General features: G+C 48.6%; 1 protein-coding gene across 4 annotated transcripts in view; it reads left to right on the top strand.

Moving 5' to 3' along the window:
• Positions 1–16,972, top strand: part of LOC119971591 (astacin-like metalloendopeptidase) — a 377,078-nt gene that overhangs the window by 29,479 nt on the left and 330,627 nt on the right. For 3 of the 4 annotated variants that reach the window (XM_038807364.1, XM_038807366.1, XM_038807363.1), the window contains exons 2-3: positions 3,984–4,077; positions 4,167–4,197. In XM_038807364.1, the coding sequence (XP_038663292.1) occupies positions 4,009–4,077; positions 4,167–4,197 (100 nt within the window). In that variant the 5' untranslated portion in view covers positions 3,984–4,008. The remainder of the gene's footprint in view (positions 1–3,983; positions 4,078–4,166; positions 4,198–16,972) is intronic. The other variant, XM_038807365.1, reaches the window with a different exon arrangement.

Below are 16,972 nucleotides of genomic sequence, written 5' to 3'. Positions count from 1 at the left end.
ACATCCACTTTAACCTGGACCAGGCCCACCAGAATGCCCAGGCTGCTGGATTTGCTGCCATGGTTGGCATGCCCCAGGTCCAGGAGGTTTTTGACAGCACACATGTCGTCCTCAGAACACCGGATCGGCAGGAGGTTCCCTTCATTAACAGGAAGGGCTTCCACTCCCTGAACATGCAGTTGGTGTGCAATCACCAGCTGCACATCATGAATGTCTGTGCACGATACCGAGGCAGCACACACAACATTTACATCCTGGCTCACTCGGAGGTTCCCAGCGCTTTTGATGCACTCACTCAGGTGAGGGGTTGACTAGTGGACGATAAAGTCTACCCACTGAGATCATGGTTGACGACACCTGTGTGAAGGCCCCAGACCAAGGCATTATAATGACGCTCACTCAGCAACTAAGAGTGTATTCGAGTGGTGTTTGGGCTTCTGAAGATGTGCTTCCGCTGTCTGGACTGCTCTGATGGGGCTCTCCAATACAGCCATCAGAGGGCCTTGTACATGATGGTAGCCTATTACGTCCTGCACAACATTGATCAGCAGCGGGGCATCTTGCCCTAGGAGGGTGAAGAATGGCAGGCCTCATCAGATGAGGATGGTGTCCAGGAGGAGCCAGACAAGCACCCTGATCTAGCTTGACAGGCTGCCGAACGATTCATTCAGGGCCGTTGCACCAGAAACAACCTGATCACCTCCCAATTTTCTGAAAATGAAACCAAAGCGCCATCAACCTCAACCAAACCACCTCTTGGCCTTTCACCCCATTGTATCCTGAGTCTTTCACCCCTCCTTTCCTTTCACCTTTCACCCCAAATTCTCATGACCACAGCTCTCCCCTCCTCTCCAAAAGTCATCTCAGCTTCACAACGGGGTGTTGGGCCTGGGATGGGAGTATCAACGGGTCATTTCTGCGGTACAGAAAATGATGACAACTCGCTGTGAAATGAGCTCTGGTGCTCCTCAAACAAAGTCTGACTCCTGTCTTTTAGATAACATACCTCCATCTGCCAGAATGATCCCTGATTATATGAAGGGGACTCCTCATCAGCCCCCAGACCTTGGAGGAGAGAGTGGGTTGATGGGAGATGCTGAATGGATTGGGCTCATTCACTGGGGATGATGCCACACTTGGAAGTCTCACACTGCGACTCCCATGGACTGTCACTTTTAGGTGATGGTGTATGCATATGGGACATTCATGTGTCTGAGGTGTCCTGAGAAGCAGTCACCTCCTCATCTTCCACCAGCCCAACACCCAGCCCCAGCCCATCCTTCCAACCAGTGGGTCAGAGGTGAGAGGCAGATCGGACTGGTGGTTCAAAAATGTTTAGATGGTGCATATTTACAAATTGTGTCTCCTCCCGCTGACTATATTCAACTGACTACACCCCTGCCAACTTATATGTTGACTATCTTTCAAATCTTTCATGTTCTACCACTCCTTCTAGGTGTTACCCTCGACAGCACATCATGAGTGGAGGTCGCCTGCTGATTGGTCCTGCCCTTTGCCCTGCAATGCCCTTGGCTGGCATCCTCTGGGGAGCCTGGCCAACGTTCAGATGTCACAAGTGTCAATGTATTTCCCTGTTCTGTCCACTGCCCAGCAGATGCGCTAGCGTCAGGTGGGGGTGATTCCAAAGGGGTGAAGTATCAGTGTGGGCACCATCACTTCCTCCCTCACTGGCCCCGGAATATTCCAAGGAATGGAGGGAAAGCTGGGTTGAGCTCCAGAACTCTCACCGTCATTTGCCCCTGCCAGTCTGGAGGTCCGCCCTCGTCTGAACCATGGTGTTGATGCCCTCAGCTATGGAGCCCTATGACTGGGTTATGTTCTTCAGCGAGTGTGTCACACCCTTCATTGCCTCAGTCATGTCCATCTGTGACTGTGACATGTCCCTCTCTGACTGGTTAAGGTCAGTCAGCGCCCAGCCAATGCTCTCGATGCTCTCAGTCCTTTGTGAATGGGCCAAGCTCTAGAGCACCGTAGCAATATCTATCTGCACCCAGGACACGTATGCCTGTGGAAGGGCTCCACTGCCCTGCCCTAAGCCATGGACAGCAGAGTGCGCCCCAAGCTTTGGACGTCCTGGCACATCACTCTGACCTCTTTCACCAGGTCTTCCACCGCAGATGCTACCCTTTCAGTTTTTGGCCTGGATGCTACTTCCCTGTACTTGAAGGTGATTGAACTCCTCAAGTTGTTCTTGCAGGCACTGGAAGGTTTCTGAGACCCCCCCTCCTGTAGATGCTGGCTCTGAATCTTCATCTGCAACAGTGTTTCTGTGCTGACAATTTCACCCTGAGAGTTAACCTGATAGAGGTCTTTAACATTAGCAGATCGCTGACCGCCCGCTCCCTCTCGAGTCTCTGCCTCCAACTGATAGGCTACAACATGTGTGTGGTACCCACTAGGTGACCCAGAAGCCTGACCATTAATAATTCTCGCCATGGTGATAGTCACAGGAACTTTGGAACACAGAAATTAGGAGCAGAAGTAGGCAATTGAGCCCTTCGAGCCTGCTCCACCATTCAATCAGATCATGTCTGATCTCTTCCTGGTGTCAAATCCACCTCCTTACCTGTTCCCCATATCCCTATTGCCTTGAATCCGAAATATATCTATTTCCTTTTTGAAACCATTTAATGACTCAGATTCCACCACACTATGGGGCAGCGAGTTTAACAAATTCACCGCCCTTTGCAAGTAGTTCCTCCTCATCTCAGTCTCTATGATGGTTGATGGTGCAGATGAAAACAGTATCAAGGAGTCGGTGTCTTCCCTGGAGTTATGCTCTGGGGTGCATGCATGTTCTGAGGTTCTGGATGAGGGGCAGCGAACCCAGAGAGCCCAGCCTCCTCTGATGGGTATGCTGAAAGACAAAACACACTGGGTCAGATCTTGGAAGGACAGGGCTGTGGGCGAGGATGAACTCATTTGAGATAGGACATCTGAGTTGCACTGGACTTTTACTTCCTCGCTGTATGCTGAACTGCCCTTTCCTAGGCCTATCCTGTGAGTTCTATGGCCTTTCTTCAGGGGAGAAGGAGGTTGTTCATCTTTTTCCTGCATTGCATGCAGGCTCCCTTGGTGAGGCTGCCAGCACTCACTGCCTCTGGCACATCCTCCCAGGCTTTGTTCATTATACCTGGTTGCTGTTTCTCCTCTCCTCGACGGCCTTCAACATCCTGTTTGTCTCGCCATCCAGAAACCTGGGAGCATGTGTTTTAGCTGCCACCCTGCCAGCTGCAGTGTGGGCTGCATGAGGTGCTCAACAGCTGCTCCAGCTTATCAGTCTCTCAATGGGCTTTCCAATTCCAGTGAATCAGACACCTGGGGATTCGGGACTTGGGATGCACATTGCCATTGGCATACAATGAATTGCTCCTTGCCTGTGCTCCTAGCAGCTGCACAAACTTGATCTGACTTTCCACTGGCAGGAGCACAAAGACTATGGAACAGAGAATCCAGCCCTAAGAGTTAAACCTGATAGAGGTCTTTAACATTATGAATAGTTGGAAACGATCTATATGGAAAAGGTGTTTCGATTTTTAAGGGACTCAAAATCTTGAGTCCATAAATCTAAGGTAGTCAACAATAAATCTAATGAGTAATTTAGAAGAAATTTACTTACTCAGAAATTCCTGTAATATGGAACTTGCTACCAGTGCCTGACGCAAGTAGCATAACTCGTGTGAGGACAAGCTAGGTAAAAACACAAGGGAGAAGAGAATAGAAGGATATGTTGAACAGGTGAGTGAGAGAGGGTTCATGAGAAACGTCAACACCAAGTAGCAGGTTTCTGTACTCTAAAGTAAAATACATAAAATAAATAAACCATTGCATTTTTTGTCATTGTTTAGTAATCATGAAAAAAAGCCATACATTTTTTGCCATGGAATTTCTTTCATAATTGATGTATGCAGTTCATCTTTGAAAATAGTTTTCGATCATGATCTTTTGCATATTTCTATAAGGTGGCTGCAGAGAGAACAACAGAAGATGGATTTTACCTTAGGCGTAGCGTTGCGCTTCTCCCTGATAAGCACTTTGTTTGCTGGTGAAAACGTGGTAAGAAGTGAATCAAATACAATGAAACTTGACACTTAGGTTTCTAATTTTATGAATTGTTTTTGTAACAGATTATTATTTTGACACAGGTAAACAGTTCGTTGATGTCCAGATCACAAGGTTCGTTCTCGTGAGTAATTTTGCAACAAGGGGCGGGATTCTCCGAGCCCAAATCGCGATCAGCGCGGGATCGGAGATTGCCCACGATCGGGTCCAATGGCGAGATGCGATTCTCCGGTGACCGGAGAATCGCCGCCAGTCACACGCGCACGGTCAACGCGGCACCGGTCGGGGACGGTTGAAAAAGGCCCCGGCGGCGATTCTCCGCAGGCGACCGGCCAAGTTCCCGCCGAGTTCCACGGGTCCTGCCAGCATGGTTCCCGTATGGTTTTACCTGGCAGGAGATCAGTGTCGCGGCTGCGGGGGCTGTCCTGGTGGGGGGGGGGGGGGGGGGGGGGGGAGGGATCAGACTCCAGGGAGGGGCCTCTACAATAGCCAATAGGGATTGGGGGCAACCGATCAGCGGGTGTGCGCATTCCGGGGTGGGCTTATATTCTTCTGCGCTAGGCCGCTGTAGGTCTCCGCCATGTTGCACTGGGGCCGGTGTGAAAATGGATGCCCTGCACCTGCGTGGACCCGTGGCCGGAGTGCTGGGCCCGTATCAACAGCCGGAGCTGCGTGAAGCACTCCAGCACCATGCTGGCCCCCTGTGGGCTGCAGAATCACTGAGCCAAGAGGCCCGTTGAACCCGGCGTGAAACACTCCGGTGTTTACGCTGGCATCAACTCTTTGCCGCGTTTTTGGAGAATCCCAGCCCAGGTATTTTTCAAATTTGTCTCTATACCTGGATCTCCTACATAATGCAGGTTTAAACCAAATATAAAGAAAATAAAACAAATTTTAGGATACTAGCAAGTCAGCTATGGGGCTGGATTCTCCGTTTCTGAGACTAAGTGCTGACGCCGACGTGGAAAGAGTGGTGTTTTATGACAGCAAAATGGCGCAACAACTGCACTGATTCAGCAACTCTAAATGAGCTAGCACCATCACCACATGAAACACAACCGGTTCCATGCGAAACGGCGCCGGATTCGCCGGATCCGTGATTGCCGCACATGAGGCTCATACGCCGCAGCCGCAGTTAAACGATCCATCCCCCCACACACACCATCACTGTCAACAAGATGGCTGGAAGAAGAGCAGCGCCATGGTTCAGGGATGCTGAGCTGGTGACCCTCCTGGAGGAGAGAAGGATGATCCTGTACCCCGGCAAGGGAGGAAGGCCGCCAGGTGCCGCCGTTCTCCATGCCTGCGGCGCAGGTAGCAGACGCGGTCAGCAACGTCATCCGGACCGGCATCCAGTGCAGGAAGAAACTTCACAACCTCCTCCGGATGGCCAGGGTGAGTAGGCAACACTAACCCCCCCCAACACACCTGTAACTCGGCCCCTCCCCCCGGGGGACAGCCGAAACCCACTAAAGGAAACCAGCTACGCCAGCACTCATTCCAGCTGCAAAAGCCGCTTGTCCTGGCCACTGATGCCATCAACAACCCAACCCCTGTGCTGCATGCATCAGAGGTCAGCGGCGGACAAGCAAGTGAGACCCTGCTCAGTTGCAGATCCCCATGATACATGTGTGGGCACCCCCTTCACCCCTACTCACTCCCCTTCGACTCACTCACCTCTTCATCCCCCCCACCACACTCCCCCCTCCCCACCTCACGCACATCCTACCTCCCTCTCAGCCAGTGCCAGAGCCGGTGCCCCCCAGGCGGCCAAGCATTGCCAGGGACAGCAGCCCAAACACCAGCCCTCTGCCCGAGACTCAGGAGACTCCGGAGCTTGGGTCAGAGGAGTACACTGACTTTCCATCACAGCTGTCTCCAACTCCCTCCACTATCTCAGATACTATCACCTCCGTTGGGCACATTTGGGGCCTCACGGTAGCATGGTGGTTAGCATCAATGCTTCACAGCTCCAGGGTCCCAGGTTCGATTCCCGGCTGGGTCACTGTCTGTGTGGAGTCTGCACGTCCTCCCCGTGTGTGCGTGGGTTTCCTCCGGGTGCTCCGGTTTCCTCCCACAGTCCAAAGATGTGTGGGTTAGGTGGATTGGCCATGCTAAATTGCCCGTAGTGTAAGGTTAATGGGGGATTGTTGGGTTACGGGTATACGGGTTACGTGGGTTTAAGTAGGGTGATCATTGCTCGGCACAACATCGAGGGCCGAAGGGCCTGTTCTGTGCTGTACTGTTCTATTAGCAGAGAGGCTCCAGGGACACTATCTGGTGCGTACCACACATCGCATCCGGTACAACAGGTGGAGGTAGGAGCAGCCGATGGGTCGGACGTTTTGGGGGGCAGGCTGGCCCCAGAAACCGGCAGTCCGCCGTCACTCCACACCATTTCCTACCTCCTCTCTCTCACTGAGCAGCCAGAGCGCCAGATTCACAACGCCATCGGGAAATTGGCCCATTGGAGACGGTGAATAGCGGAATGCCCGGTGCACTGGGTGTCAGGCCCGCTAATGATATGAGTTCTGTACTTTCAGCCCACGCGACAAGTGCCGCATTTATGCCATTTTTGGGGTGACGGAGCATCTCAATTTTCTGTCAAACCGGCGGCAATCGCAATTTTCGCGTTGGAAGCTCTTCTCCATCCAATCGCATTTCACGATTTTGGCGGCAGCAAATGAAGAATCCAGCCCGTGGTGTTTATAGATTAAGACTGCCTGGGGCCAGTGTCATTAGGGCAGGAATTCATATTCTAAATGCAGAATTTGTTTATAGAAAATATTGAGGGGAATTATAAGCACATGCACATTATAAGGTAATTAATTTCCTTACGTGTAACCCTCTGTTATGCCCAGGCCCTTTCAACTTTATTACAACAGCGATGCTTTTTATCTTTAGCTAAAAGGCCTTACATCATACCTGGCATAATCTTGAACTCTTCAATGGAGGAAGTATGCATGTATGAACAGAAATTAATTTTACAAGCATCAGAACTGAAAAAGTTAAAAATTATCAAGCGCTTTAATTCAATTCAATTAAAGGTGAGAGAAAATGTCAATGAGATAAGGCTGATTACTTTATTTAAAGGTAGGAGAATGTTCAATGATAGAACATAGAACATTACAGCGCAGGTTGCGCCGACCTATGAAACCACTCTAAAGCTATTCCCTTATCATCCATATGTTTATCTAATGACCATTTAAATGCCCTTAATGATGGATTATAGTTACATCAAATATGAGGGAATGCATGAATGAGTAAAACAAAAATCTTTTGAGTGTCTGGTAGTATCTTGAGATTAACAGATAACATTTTGGGGGAGATTTTCTGCACCATTCTTTTGGGGTAGGAACAATGCTGGGGGCGGCGAATCCCATGGACATCCTAAAACCGCTATTACGCCAGTGGGATTTCTCCGATCGATTGTCCTCGCCTTCCGCCATAATAGGAATTATACAATCATCTCATCATCCGCCCGCGCCCCCCCCCTCCCCGCCGCACAGGCAAAGGGGCAAACCTTTCCCAGTAGCCCAGTAGTAATGGGGAAACATCTCCCCCCACATAAGTAATGGAGAACCCCTGCACCCACCCCCCCCCCCCCCCACCCACGCCCACACATACACAGGCAGCGTGACAACTCATCCCCCACTCCTCCCCAGGCAAACCCTCCATCACAAGTACCAGGGCAACCCTCCCTTACCCCCTCCCCACACATGCAACAAGGCAGGCAAATTCTCCCCCCACAAACAAGATTTGATACAATCGTCCTTCCCCACCCTCCCAACACATAAGGGTAAACCCCCAATGAGGCTCTCAAGAGGGCCCGCCTGTGGCTACGCTCCTTGACTTAGCCCTTTGGCAGGTAAGATTTTTGTTTTCAGATTCTCGCAAGTCCATTGATGCTCAAGGCAAAATGCAGGTGCAAAATTGCCACCAATTACTCTGAAGGAACAACAATACAAACCATAATGATGTTTGACTTGGAGATAAAGTTGCAGATGGTGATATTCTCATGCGTCTAGTGCCCTTGTCCTTCTAGATGTTTGAGGTTGCAGGTTTGGAAGGCTCTATCGATGGACCCTTGATGAATTGCTGGAGTGCGTCTTGTAGATGGTACACACTACTGCCACTGAGCATCAGTGGCTGAGAGAGTAAATATTTAAGATTATGGATGGGGTGGCAATCAAGTGGGCTGCTTTATCCTTGATGGTACATAGAACAGTACAGCACAGAACAGGCCCTTCGGCCCTCGATGTTGTGCCGAGCAATGATCACCCTACTCAAACCCACGTATCCACCCCATACCCGTAACCCAACAACTCCCCCCTTAACCTTACTATTAGGACACTACGGGCAATTTAGCATGGCCAATCCACCTAACCCGCACATCTTTGGACTGTGGGAGGAAACCGGAGCACCCGGAGGAAACCCACGCACACACGGGGAGGACGTGCAGACTCCACACAGACAGTGACCCAGCCGGGAATTGAACCTGGGACCCTGGAGCTGTGAAGCATTTATGCTAACCACCATGCTACCGTGCTGCCCATGTAGTATTCAAGGACGATTGTATCAAATCTTGTTTGTGGGGGGAGAATTTGCCTGCCTTGTTGCATGTGTGGGGAGGGGGTAAGGGAGGGTTGCCCTGGTACTTGTGATGGAGGGTTTGCCTGGGGAGGAGTGGGGGATGAGTTGTCACGCTGCCTGTGTATGTGTGTGCGTGGGTGGGGGGGGGGGGGGGTGCAGGGGTTCTCCATTACTTATGTGGGGGGAGATGTTTCCCCATTACTACTGGGCTACTGGGTGTTGAGCTTCTTGAGTGTTGTTGGAGCTGCAATCATCGAGGCAAGTGGAGAGTATTCTATCACACTCCTGACTTTGTGCCTTGTAAATGGTGGATAGACATTTGGGAGTCAGGATATGAGTTGCTCGCCGCAGGATTCCCAGCCTCGAAATGTTCCTGTGGCCACAGTATTTGGCTGGCTGGTCCAGTTAAGTTTCTGATCAATGAAAACCCCGAGAAGATTCAAGGTGGTGATTCAGTGGTGGTAATGCCATTGAATGTCAAGAGGAGATGGTTAGATTCTCCTTGTTGGATATAATCATTGCCTGACACTTGTGTTTTGTGAATGTTACTTGACACTTGTCAGCCCAAGTCTGGACATTGCTGTAATAAGTCCACGGACATAGAAGTCCCTTCACCAGAATTCCTTTTATTTAGAAAACCAACAGCAGCACTTACTTTTTTGTAAGTCTTCTGAATGTTAAAAGGACAGTACAAATTAGTGTTGTACTCTTTGGGGGTAGTATTTGAATTAATGGTTGCTCAGATGTTCACTGTTTGTTTTAAAAAGGTTAACTTAAGTTCATAGAATAAACATTGTTTTCCTTGAAAAAATACTTTTCCATTTCTGCTGCACCACACCTGTAGAGTGGGTTGTGTGCTCCCCATACCACAATCTATTAAAAGTTATGGGTCAGGTGAACTCCATGATACACTTTGGGGTTCTCTGAACACTGGCCCATAACAAATTGGGAGCTCGAGGCAGAGAAAAGTCTATCTATTGGATTGGCTTATTGAACTTAAAGACATTGAGGTGTGAGCATATTGTGGTTGCTTTTCAGGTGTAGTATTCTAGTTCAAGTGGGCAGTGTGTTGTGGACAATGGCTCTTTCAGAGGCTCAAAAGTTTTTGGGGATGGAGACGGTCACACGCAGTACCTTATGGACAGAGGTTAAAAGCAGGCTGTTAGATTTGGCAAGAAGAATTCTACGCCACCTGAGAATCGGTGGGGGTGGGAAATCGCGCCGCGTCGGTCGGTGGGCCCCCCACGTCAGTCGGCGGGCCCCCCCGCGGCGATTCTCCGGCCCAAAGTCCCGCTGCTGTCAAGCCTCTCCCGGCAATGTGGTTTAAAGCACCTCTGGTGCCGGTGGGAGCAGGCGGTGGGAGCGGGCCCCGGGGAGCGGGGCGCGGGGCGATCTGACCCCGGGGTTGCCCCCACGGTGGCCTGGCCCGCGATCAGGGCCCACTGATCGGCGGGCGGGCCTGTGTTGTGGTGGCACTCTTTTTCTTCCGCTGCTGCCACGGCCTCCACAATGGCGGAGGCGGAAGAGACCCCTTCCACCGCGCATGCGCGGACTCACGCCGACCGGCGAAGGCCTTTTGGCCAGCAGTGGCGACGGGCGCCAATCGCCATTGGCGCAGGTTGGTGGAGCGGGAGCCACTCAGAATTCCGCACCTTTGGGAGGCCCGACGCCGGAGTGGTTCTCGCCCCTCCAGTAAGCCGGTACCCCCCGCCCTGCCGAGTAGGGGAGAATCCCGGCCGAGGTAATTATGCCGGTGGCTAAGCATTTAAAGTTGCCTGAGATACAGTTTAACTCATTGGAAATGACAAAAATTCAGTTACAAATGAAACAAATTGAACATGAGAAAGAATTAAAGCAGCTTGAATATGAAAGAGAGGAAAAAGAAAGAGAGAGAGCAGAAAGAGAAAGAGATAGAGGGGAAAAGAAAAGGAGGGAGAAGAAAGGAGAAAAGAAAGAATAGCCCGTGCAGAACAAAAAGAAATGGGAAGGGAGATACAGATCATGGAAAAAGATAAAGAGAGGGAGTTTGAACTTCAGAAAATGGCCATGAAACATGACAGTCAGTTAAAATTGGCAGACGTAAAGGGAAACGTACAGTTGGATGATAGTGATGAGGATAGTGAGAAAGAGCGTCATAGTCAAAGGCTTGTTGGGGATCTATTTAAATATGTCCAAGCATTGCCAAGGTTTGATGAGAAGGAGGTAGAAGCCTTTTTCACTTCATTTGAGAAGGTACCTAAACCATGAAAATCCATCTCAGGTGCATATGAACTTGTGCCTGAAGCTTACAGACAAAGGTTTAGAAATTTAAGGAAAGAATTTGGTCAAACATACATGAAGTTTGAAAGGCTCAGAGTAATTTTGATAGGTGGATAAGGGATTTGAAAATAGACCAAACGTATGAAGCTCTCAGAGAAATTCAATTAAAAAATTTAAAATTTATAGTTTAAAAATTAAATTCCTGATGCAGTGAAAATTCATGTGGCAGAGCAGAGGGTTAAACCTGCAAGATTGGCAGCAGAAATGGCAGATGAATATGAATTAGTTCATAAATCAAAGCTTTGTTTCCGACATCAGTTTCAGCCTGTGAAGGATAGAAACTGGGGACATGAGAAATACTCAAGTGGTAAAAGTAATGGTGATCTAATGGGAGATAATAAGGATAGTGGACCTCAGATTAAAAAGGAAATCCAGGAGGGTGGAAGATGACTAGGCCATGTAAAGTCACAGTGTTGGTGGTTGAAGAAAAGCACTGGGAAGGCTGATGTGGTAAAACAGGATAAGACAGTGAGGTTTGTTAAAGTGGTAAAGGAAAGCCCAAGTGAAGCGAAGGAGGTGCAAAAGATTGTACAACCTGATTAGGAGGTGATTGATAAGAAGGTGCCAGATCTCTTTAAAGAATTTACTTGTGTGGGTAAAGTTTACTCATGTGTATCAGGAGGAGCAGGAAAATAAGTCACAATTTTAAGAGATACGGGAGCTAGTCAATCTTTAATGTTAAGAGACGAGGAGTTATGTAGTTTGGGAAGAATGTTGCCAGAAAAGGTGGTAATATGTGGAATTCAGGGTGAGAGGAGTAGTGTTCCATGATATAAGATAAGGTTGGAAAGTCCAGTGAAGAGTGGTGAAGTGGTTGTAGGAGTAATGGAGAAACTATCTTGATGAATATCCTGGGATCTTTCCAGATTGTGTAGTAACAAGGTTGCAAAGTCACAGGTTAAGACAATAGGAGAAATCAAAGAATGAAGATGAAGTTGAAGTGCAATTATCAGAAATGATTTTTGATCAGATAGTTGAAAAAGAACAAGAACAGGTGGCGGATGAGGTGCATATTTTTAGTTCAGGAAAATTGGCGGAGTCACAACAGAAAGATATAGAAATACAACAGTTGTATCAGAAAACATACACGGAAGAGGAATCTGAGTGTATACTGGAGTGTTATTACCATAAAAGTAATGTCTTGATGAGAGAATGGAGACCTATGCAGGCGGATGAAAAGTGGGCAGAAGTTCATCAAGTGGTATGGAAAAGAGGTGTTGTGAGTTGCTCATGAGGTACCAGCAAGAGGTAATTTGGGAGTAAGGAAACCTCAAGCTAAAATCCAGAAACATTTTTATTGGCCTGGCTACATAAAGATGTAGTTAAATTTTGTCAATCATGTCACACATGTCAAGTGATAGGGAAACCTCAAGCAGTGATAAAACTAGTGACCTTAATACCCATTCCAGCATTTGAGGAACCTTTTACAAGGGTCCTAATTGATTGCGTAGGACCGCTTCCTAATACAAAAAGTGGGAATCAATATCTTTTGACCATAATGGATGTGTCAACTAGGTTTCCAGAGGCCATTCCAGTACATAGAACATAGAAAAATACAGCACAGAACAGGCCCTTCGGCCCACGATGTTGTGCCGAACTTTTGTCCTAGATTAATCATAGATTATCATAGAATTTTGGACATTAAGGGCAATTTATCATGGCCAATCCACCCAACCTGCACATCTTTGGACTGTGGGAGGAAACCGGAGCACCCGGAGGAAACCCACGCACACACGGGGAGGATGTGCAGACTCTGCACAGACAGTGACCCAAGCCGGAATCGAACCTGGGACCCTGGAGCTGTGAAGCAATTGTGCTATCACAATGCTACCGTGCTGCCCTTAAGAACAAATTAATCTACACTCCATTATTCTACCATAAACCATGTACCTATCCAATAGCCGCTTGACGGTCCCTAATGTTTCCGACTCAACTACTTCCACAGGCAGTGCATTCCATACTCCCACTACTCTCTGGGTAAAGAACCTACCTCTGACAGCCCCCCTATATCTTCCACCATTCGCCTTAAATTTATGTCCCTTTGTAATGGTTTGTTCCATCCGGGGAAAAAGTCTCTGACTGTCTACTTTATCTATTCCCCTGATCATCTCATAAACCTCTATCAAGTCACCCCTCATCCGTCGCTGTTCTAATGAGAAAAGGCCTAGCACCCTCAACCTTTCCTCGTAAGACCTACTCTCCATTGCTGGTAACATCCTGGTAAATCTCCTTTGCACCTTTTCCAAAGCTTTCACATCCTTCCTAAAATGAGATGACCAGAACTGTACACAATACTCCAAATGTGGCCTTACCAAGGTTTTGTACAGCTGCATCATCACCTCACGGCTCTGAAATTCAATCCCTCTGCTAATGAACGCTAGCATACCATAGGCCTTCTTCACAGCTCTATCCACTTGAGTGGCAACTTTCAAAGATCTATGAACATAGACCCCAAGATCTCTCTGCTCCTCCACATTGCCAAGAACCCTACCATTAACCCTGTGTTCCGCATTCATATTTGTCCTTCCAAAATGGACAACCTCACACTTGTCAGGGTTAAACTCCATCTGCCACTTCTCAGCCCAGCTCGGCATCCTATCTATGTCTCTTTGCAGCCGACAACAGCCCTCCTCACTATCCACAACTCCACCAATCTTCGTATCATCTGCAAATTTACTGACCCACCCTTCAACTCCCTCATCTAAGTTATTAATGAAAATCACAAACAGCAGAGGACCCAGAACTGATCCCTGCAGTACGCCACTGGTAACTGGACTCCAGGCTGAATATTTGCCATCCATCACCACTCTCTGACTTCTATCGGTTAGCCAGTTCGTTATCCAACTGGCCAAATTTCCCACTATCCCATGCCTCCTTACTTTCTGCATAAGCCTACCATGGGGAACTTTATCAAATGCCTTACTAAAATCCATGTACACTACATCCACTGCTTTACCTTCATCCACATGCTTGGGCACCTCCTCAAAGAATTCAATAAGACTTGTAAGGCAAGACCTACCCCTCACAATCCGTGCTGACTATCCCTAATCAAGCAGTGTCTTTCCAGATGCTCAGAAATCCTATCCCTCAGTACCCTTTCCATTACTTTGTCTACCACCAAAGTAAGACTAACTAGCCTGTAATTCCCAGGGTTATCCCTATTCCCTTTTTTGAACAGGGGCATGACATTCGCTACTCTCCAATCCCCTGGTACCACCCCTGTTGACAGTGAGGACGAAAAGATCATTGCCAACGGCTCTGCAATTTCATTTCTTGCTTCCCATAGAATCCTTGGATATATCCCGTCAGGCCCGGGGGACTTGTCTATCCTCAAGTTTTTCAAAATACCCAACATATTTTCCTTCCTAACAAGTATCTCCTCGAGTTTTCGCACTGTCCTCTCCAACAATATGGCCCCTCTCGTTTGGAAATACTGAAGAAAATTACTCGTTCAAGACCTCTCCTATCTCTTCAGATTCAATATACAATCTCCCGCTACTGTCCTTGATCGGGCCTACCCTCGCTCTAGTCATTCTCATATTTGACACATATGTGCAAAAGGCCTTGGGGTTTTCCTTGATCATACCCGCCAAAGATTTTTCATGTCCTCTCTTAACTCTCCTAATCCCTCCTGGCTATTTCGTATCACTCCAGCGCCCTGTCTACACCTTCTTTCCTCAGCCTTACATAAGTCTCCTTCTTCCTCTTAACAAGACATTCAACCTCTCTTGTCAACCATGGTTCCCTCACTTGACCATCTCTTCCCTGCCTGACAAGGACATACATATCAAAGGCACGTAGTACCTGTTCCTTGAACAAGTTCCACATTTCACTTGTGTCCTTCCCTGACAGCCTATGTTCCCAACTTATGCACTTCAATTCCTGTCTGACAGCATTGTATTTACACTTCCCCGAATTGTAAACCTTGCCCTGTTGCACGCATCTATCCCTCTCCATTACTAAAGTGAAAGTCACAGAATTGTGGTCACTAACTCCAAAATGCTCCCCCACTAACAAATCTATCACTTACCCTTGTTCACTACCAAAGTACTAAATCCAATATGGCCTCCCCTCTGGTCGGACAATCTACATACTGTGTTAGAAAAGCTTCCTGGACACACTGCACAAACACCACCCCATCTAAACTATTTGATCTAAAGAGTTTCCACTCAATGTTTGGGAAGTTGAAGTCACCCATGACTACTACCCTGTGACTTCTGCACCTTTCCAAAATCTGTTTTCCAATCTGTTCCTCCACATCTCTGCTGCTATTGGGGGGCCTATAGAAAACTCCCAACAAGGTGACTGCTCCTTTCCTATTTCTGACTTCAACCCATACTACCTCAGTAGGCAGATCCTCCTCGATCTGCCTTTCTGCAGCTGTTTTACTATCTCTAATTAACAATGCCACCCCCCCCCCACCCCACCCCCCCCCCCCTCTTTTACCATCCTCCCTAATCTTGTTGAAACATTTCCTCCAACAACCATTTCTGCCCCTTTTCCATCCAAGTTTCCGTGATGGCCACCACATCGTAGTCCCAAGTACCGATCCATGCCTTAAGTTCACCCACCTTATTCCTGATGCTTCCTGCGTTGAAGTATACACACTTCAACCCATCTCCGTGCCTGCAAGTACTCTCCTGTGTCAGTGTTACCTCCCCCACTGCGTCACAACATGCTTTGGCGTCCTGAATATCGGCTTCCTTCGTTGCTGAACTACAAATCTGGTTCCCATTCCCCTGCCAAATTAGTTTAAACCCACCCGAAGAGTACTAGAAAACCTCCCTCCCAGGATATTGGTGCCCCTCTGGTTCAGATGCAACCCGTCCTGCTTGTACAGGTCCCACCTTCCTCAGATTGCGCTCCAGTTATCCAAATACCTGAAGCCCTCCCTCCTACACCATTCCTGCAGCCACGTGTTCAACTGCACTCTCTCCCTATTCCTAGCCTCACTATCATATGGCACAGGCAACAAACCAAAGATGACAACTCTGTCTGTCCTGGCTTTTAACTTCCAGCCTAACTCCCTAAACTTGTTTATTACCGCCACACCCCTTTACCTACCTATGCCGTTGGTACCAATTTGCACCACGACTTCTGGCTGCTCACCCTCCCCCTTCAGGATCCTGAAGACACGATCCGAGACATCCCTGGCCCTGGCACCCGGGAGGCAACATACCTTCCGGGAGTCTCGCTCGCAACCACAGAATCTCCTATCTATTCCCCTAACCATTGAATCTCCTATTACTATTGCTTTTCTATTCTCCCCCTTCCCTTCTGAGCCCCAAAGCCAAACTCAGTGCCAGAGACCTGGCCGCTAGGGCCTTTCCCTGGGAGGTCATCCCCCCCCAACAGCATCCAAAACGGTATACTTGTTTTGAAGGGGAACGGCCACGAGGGATCCCTGCACTGTCTGCCTGTTTGTTTTCTTTCCCCTGACTGTAACCCAGCTACTCTTGCCCAGTACCTTGGGTGTGGCTACCTCCCTGTAACTCATCTCGATAACCCCCTCTGCCTCCCGGATGATCTAATGTTCATCCAGCTCCAGCTCCAGTTCCCTAACATGGTCTCTGAGGAACTGGAGTTGGGTGCACGTCCCGCAGGTATAGTCAGCGGGGACACCGGTGGTATCCCTCACCACCCACATCCTACAGGAGGAGCAAGCAACTGCCCTAGCCTCCATCCCTTCTTACTTTACAGAATATAGCTGCCTTGTGGACCAACTGGACCTCCGCCATCCGACTCTGCTCCCAGTCAGCTGCACTCTGTAAACTCCTGGCTCCCTTCTCGCTCTTTGCAGCAATGAAATGAAAGGAGCACCTTGCTCCCTCCTCACCTAACTACCTCAGTCACCGAACTCTCACTATAGCACTCAAATGCACCAAATTCAGCACTCCCTCAGTCACCAATCTCTCACTATAGCACTCAAATACACCAAATTCAGCACTCCAGTGGAAAATATTACAGCTAAAAAGAT

This window comes from Scyliorhinus canicula, chromosome 9, assembly GCF_902713615.1.
Source record: "Scyliorhinus canicula chromosome 9, sScyCan1.1, whole genome shotgun sequence".
Classification (NCBI taxonomy): Eukaryota; Metazoa; Chordata; class Chondrichthyes; order Carcharhiniformes; family Scyliorhinidae; genus Scyliorhinus; species Scyliorhinus canicula.
Note: the sequence above shows the minus strand (reverse complement) of the source record. Positions and strands in the feature narration are given on the sequence as shown.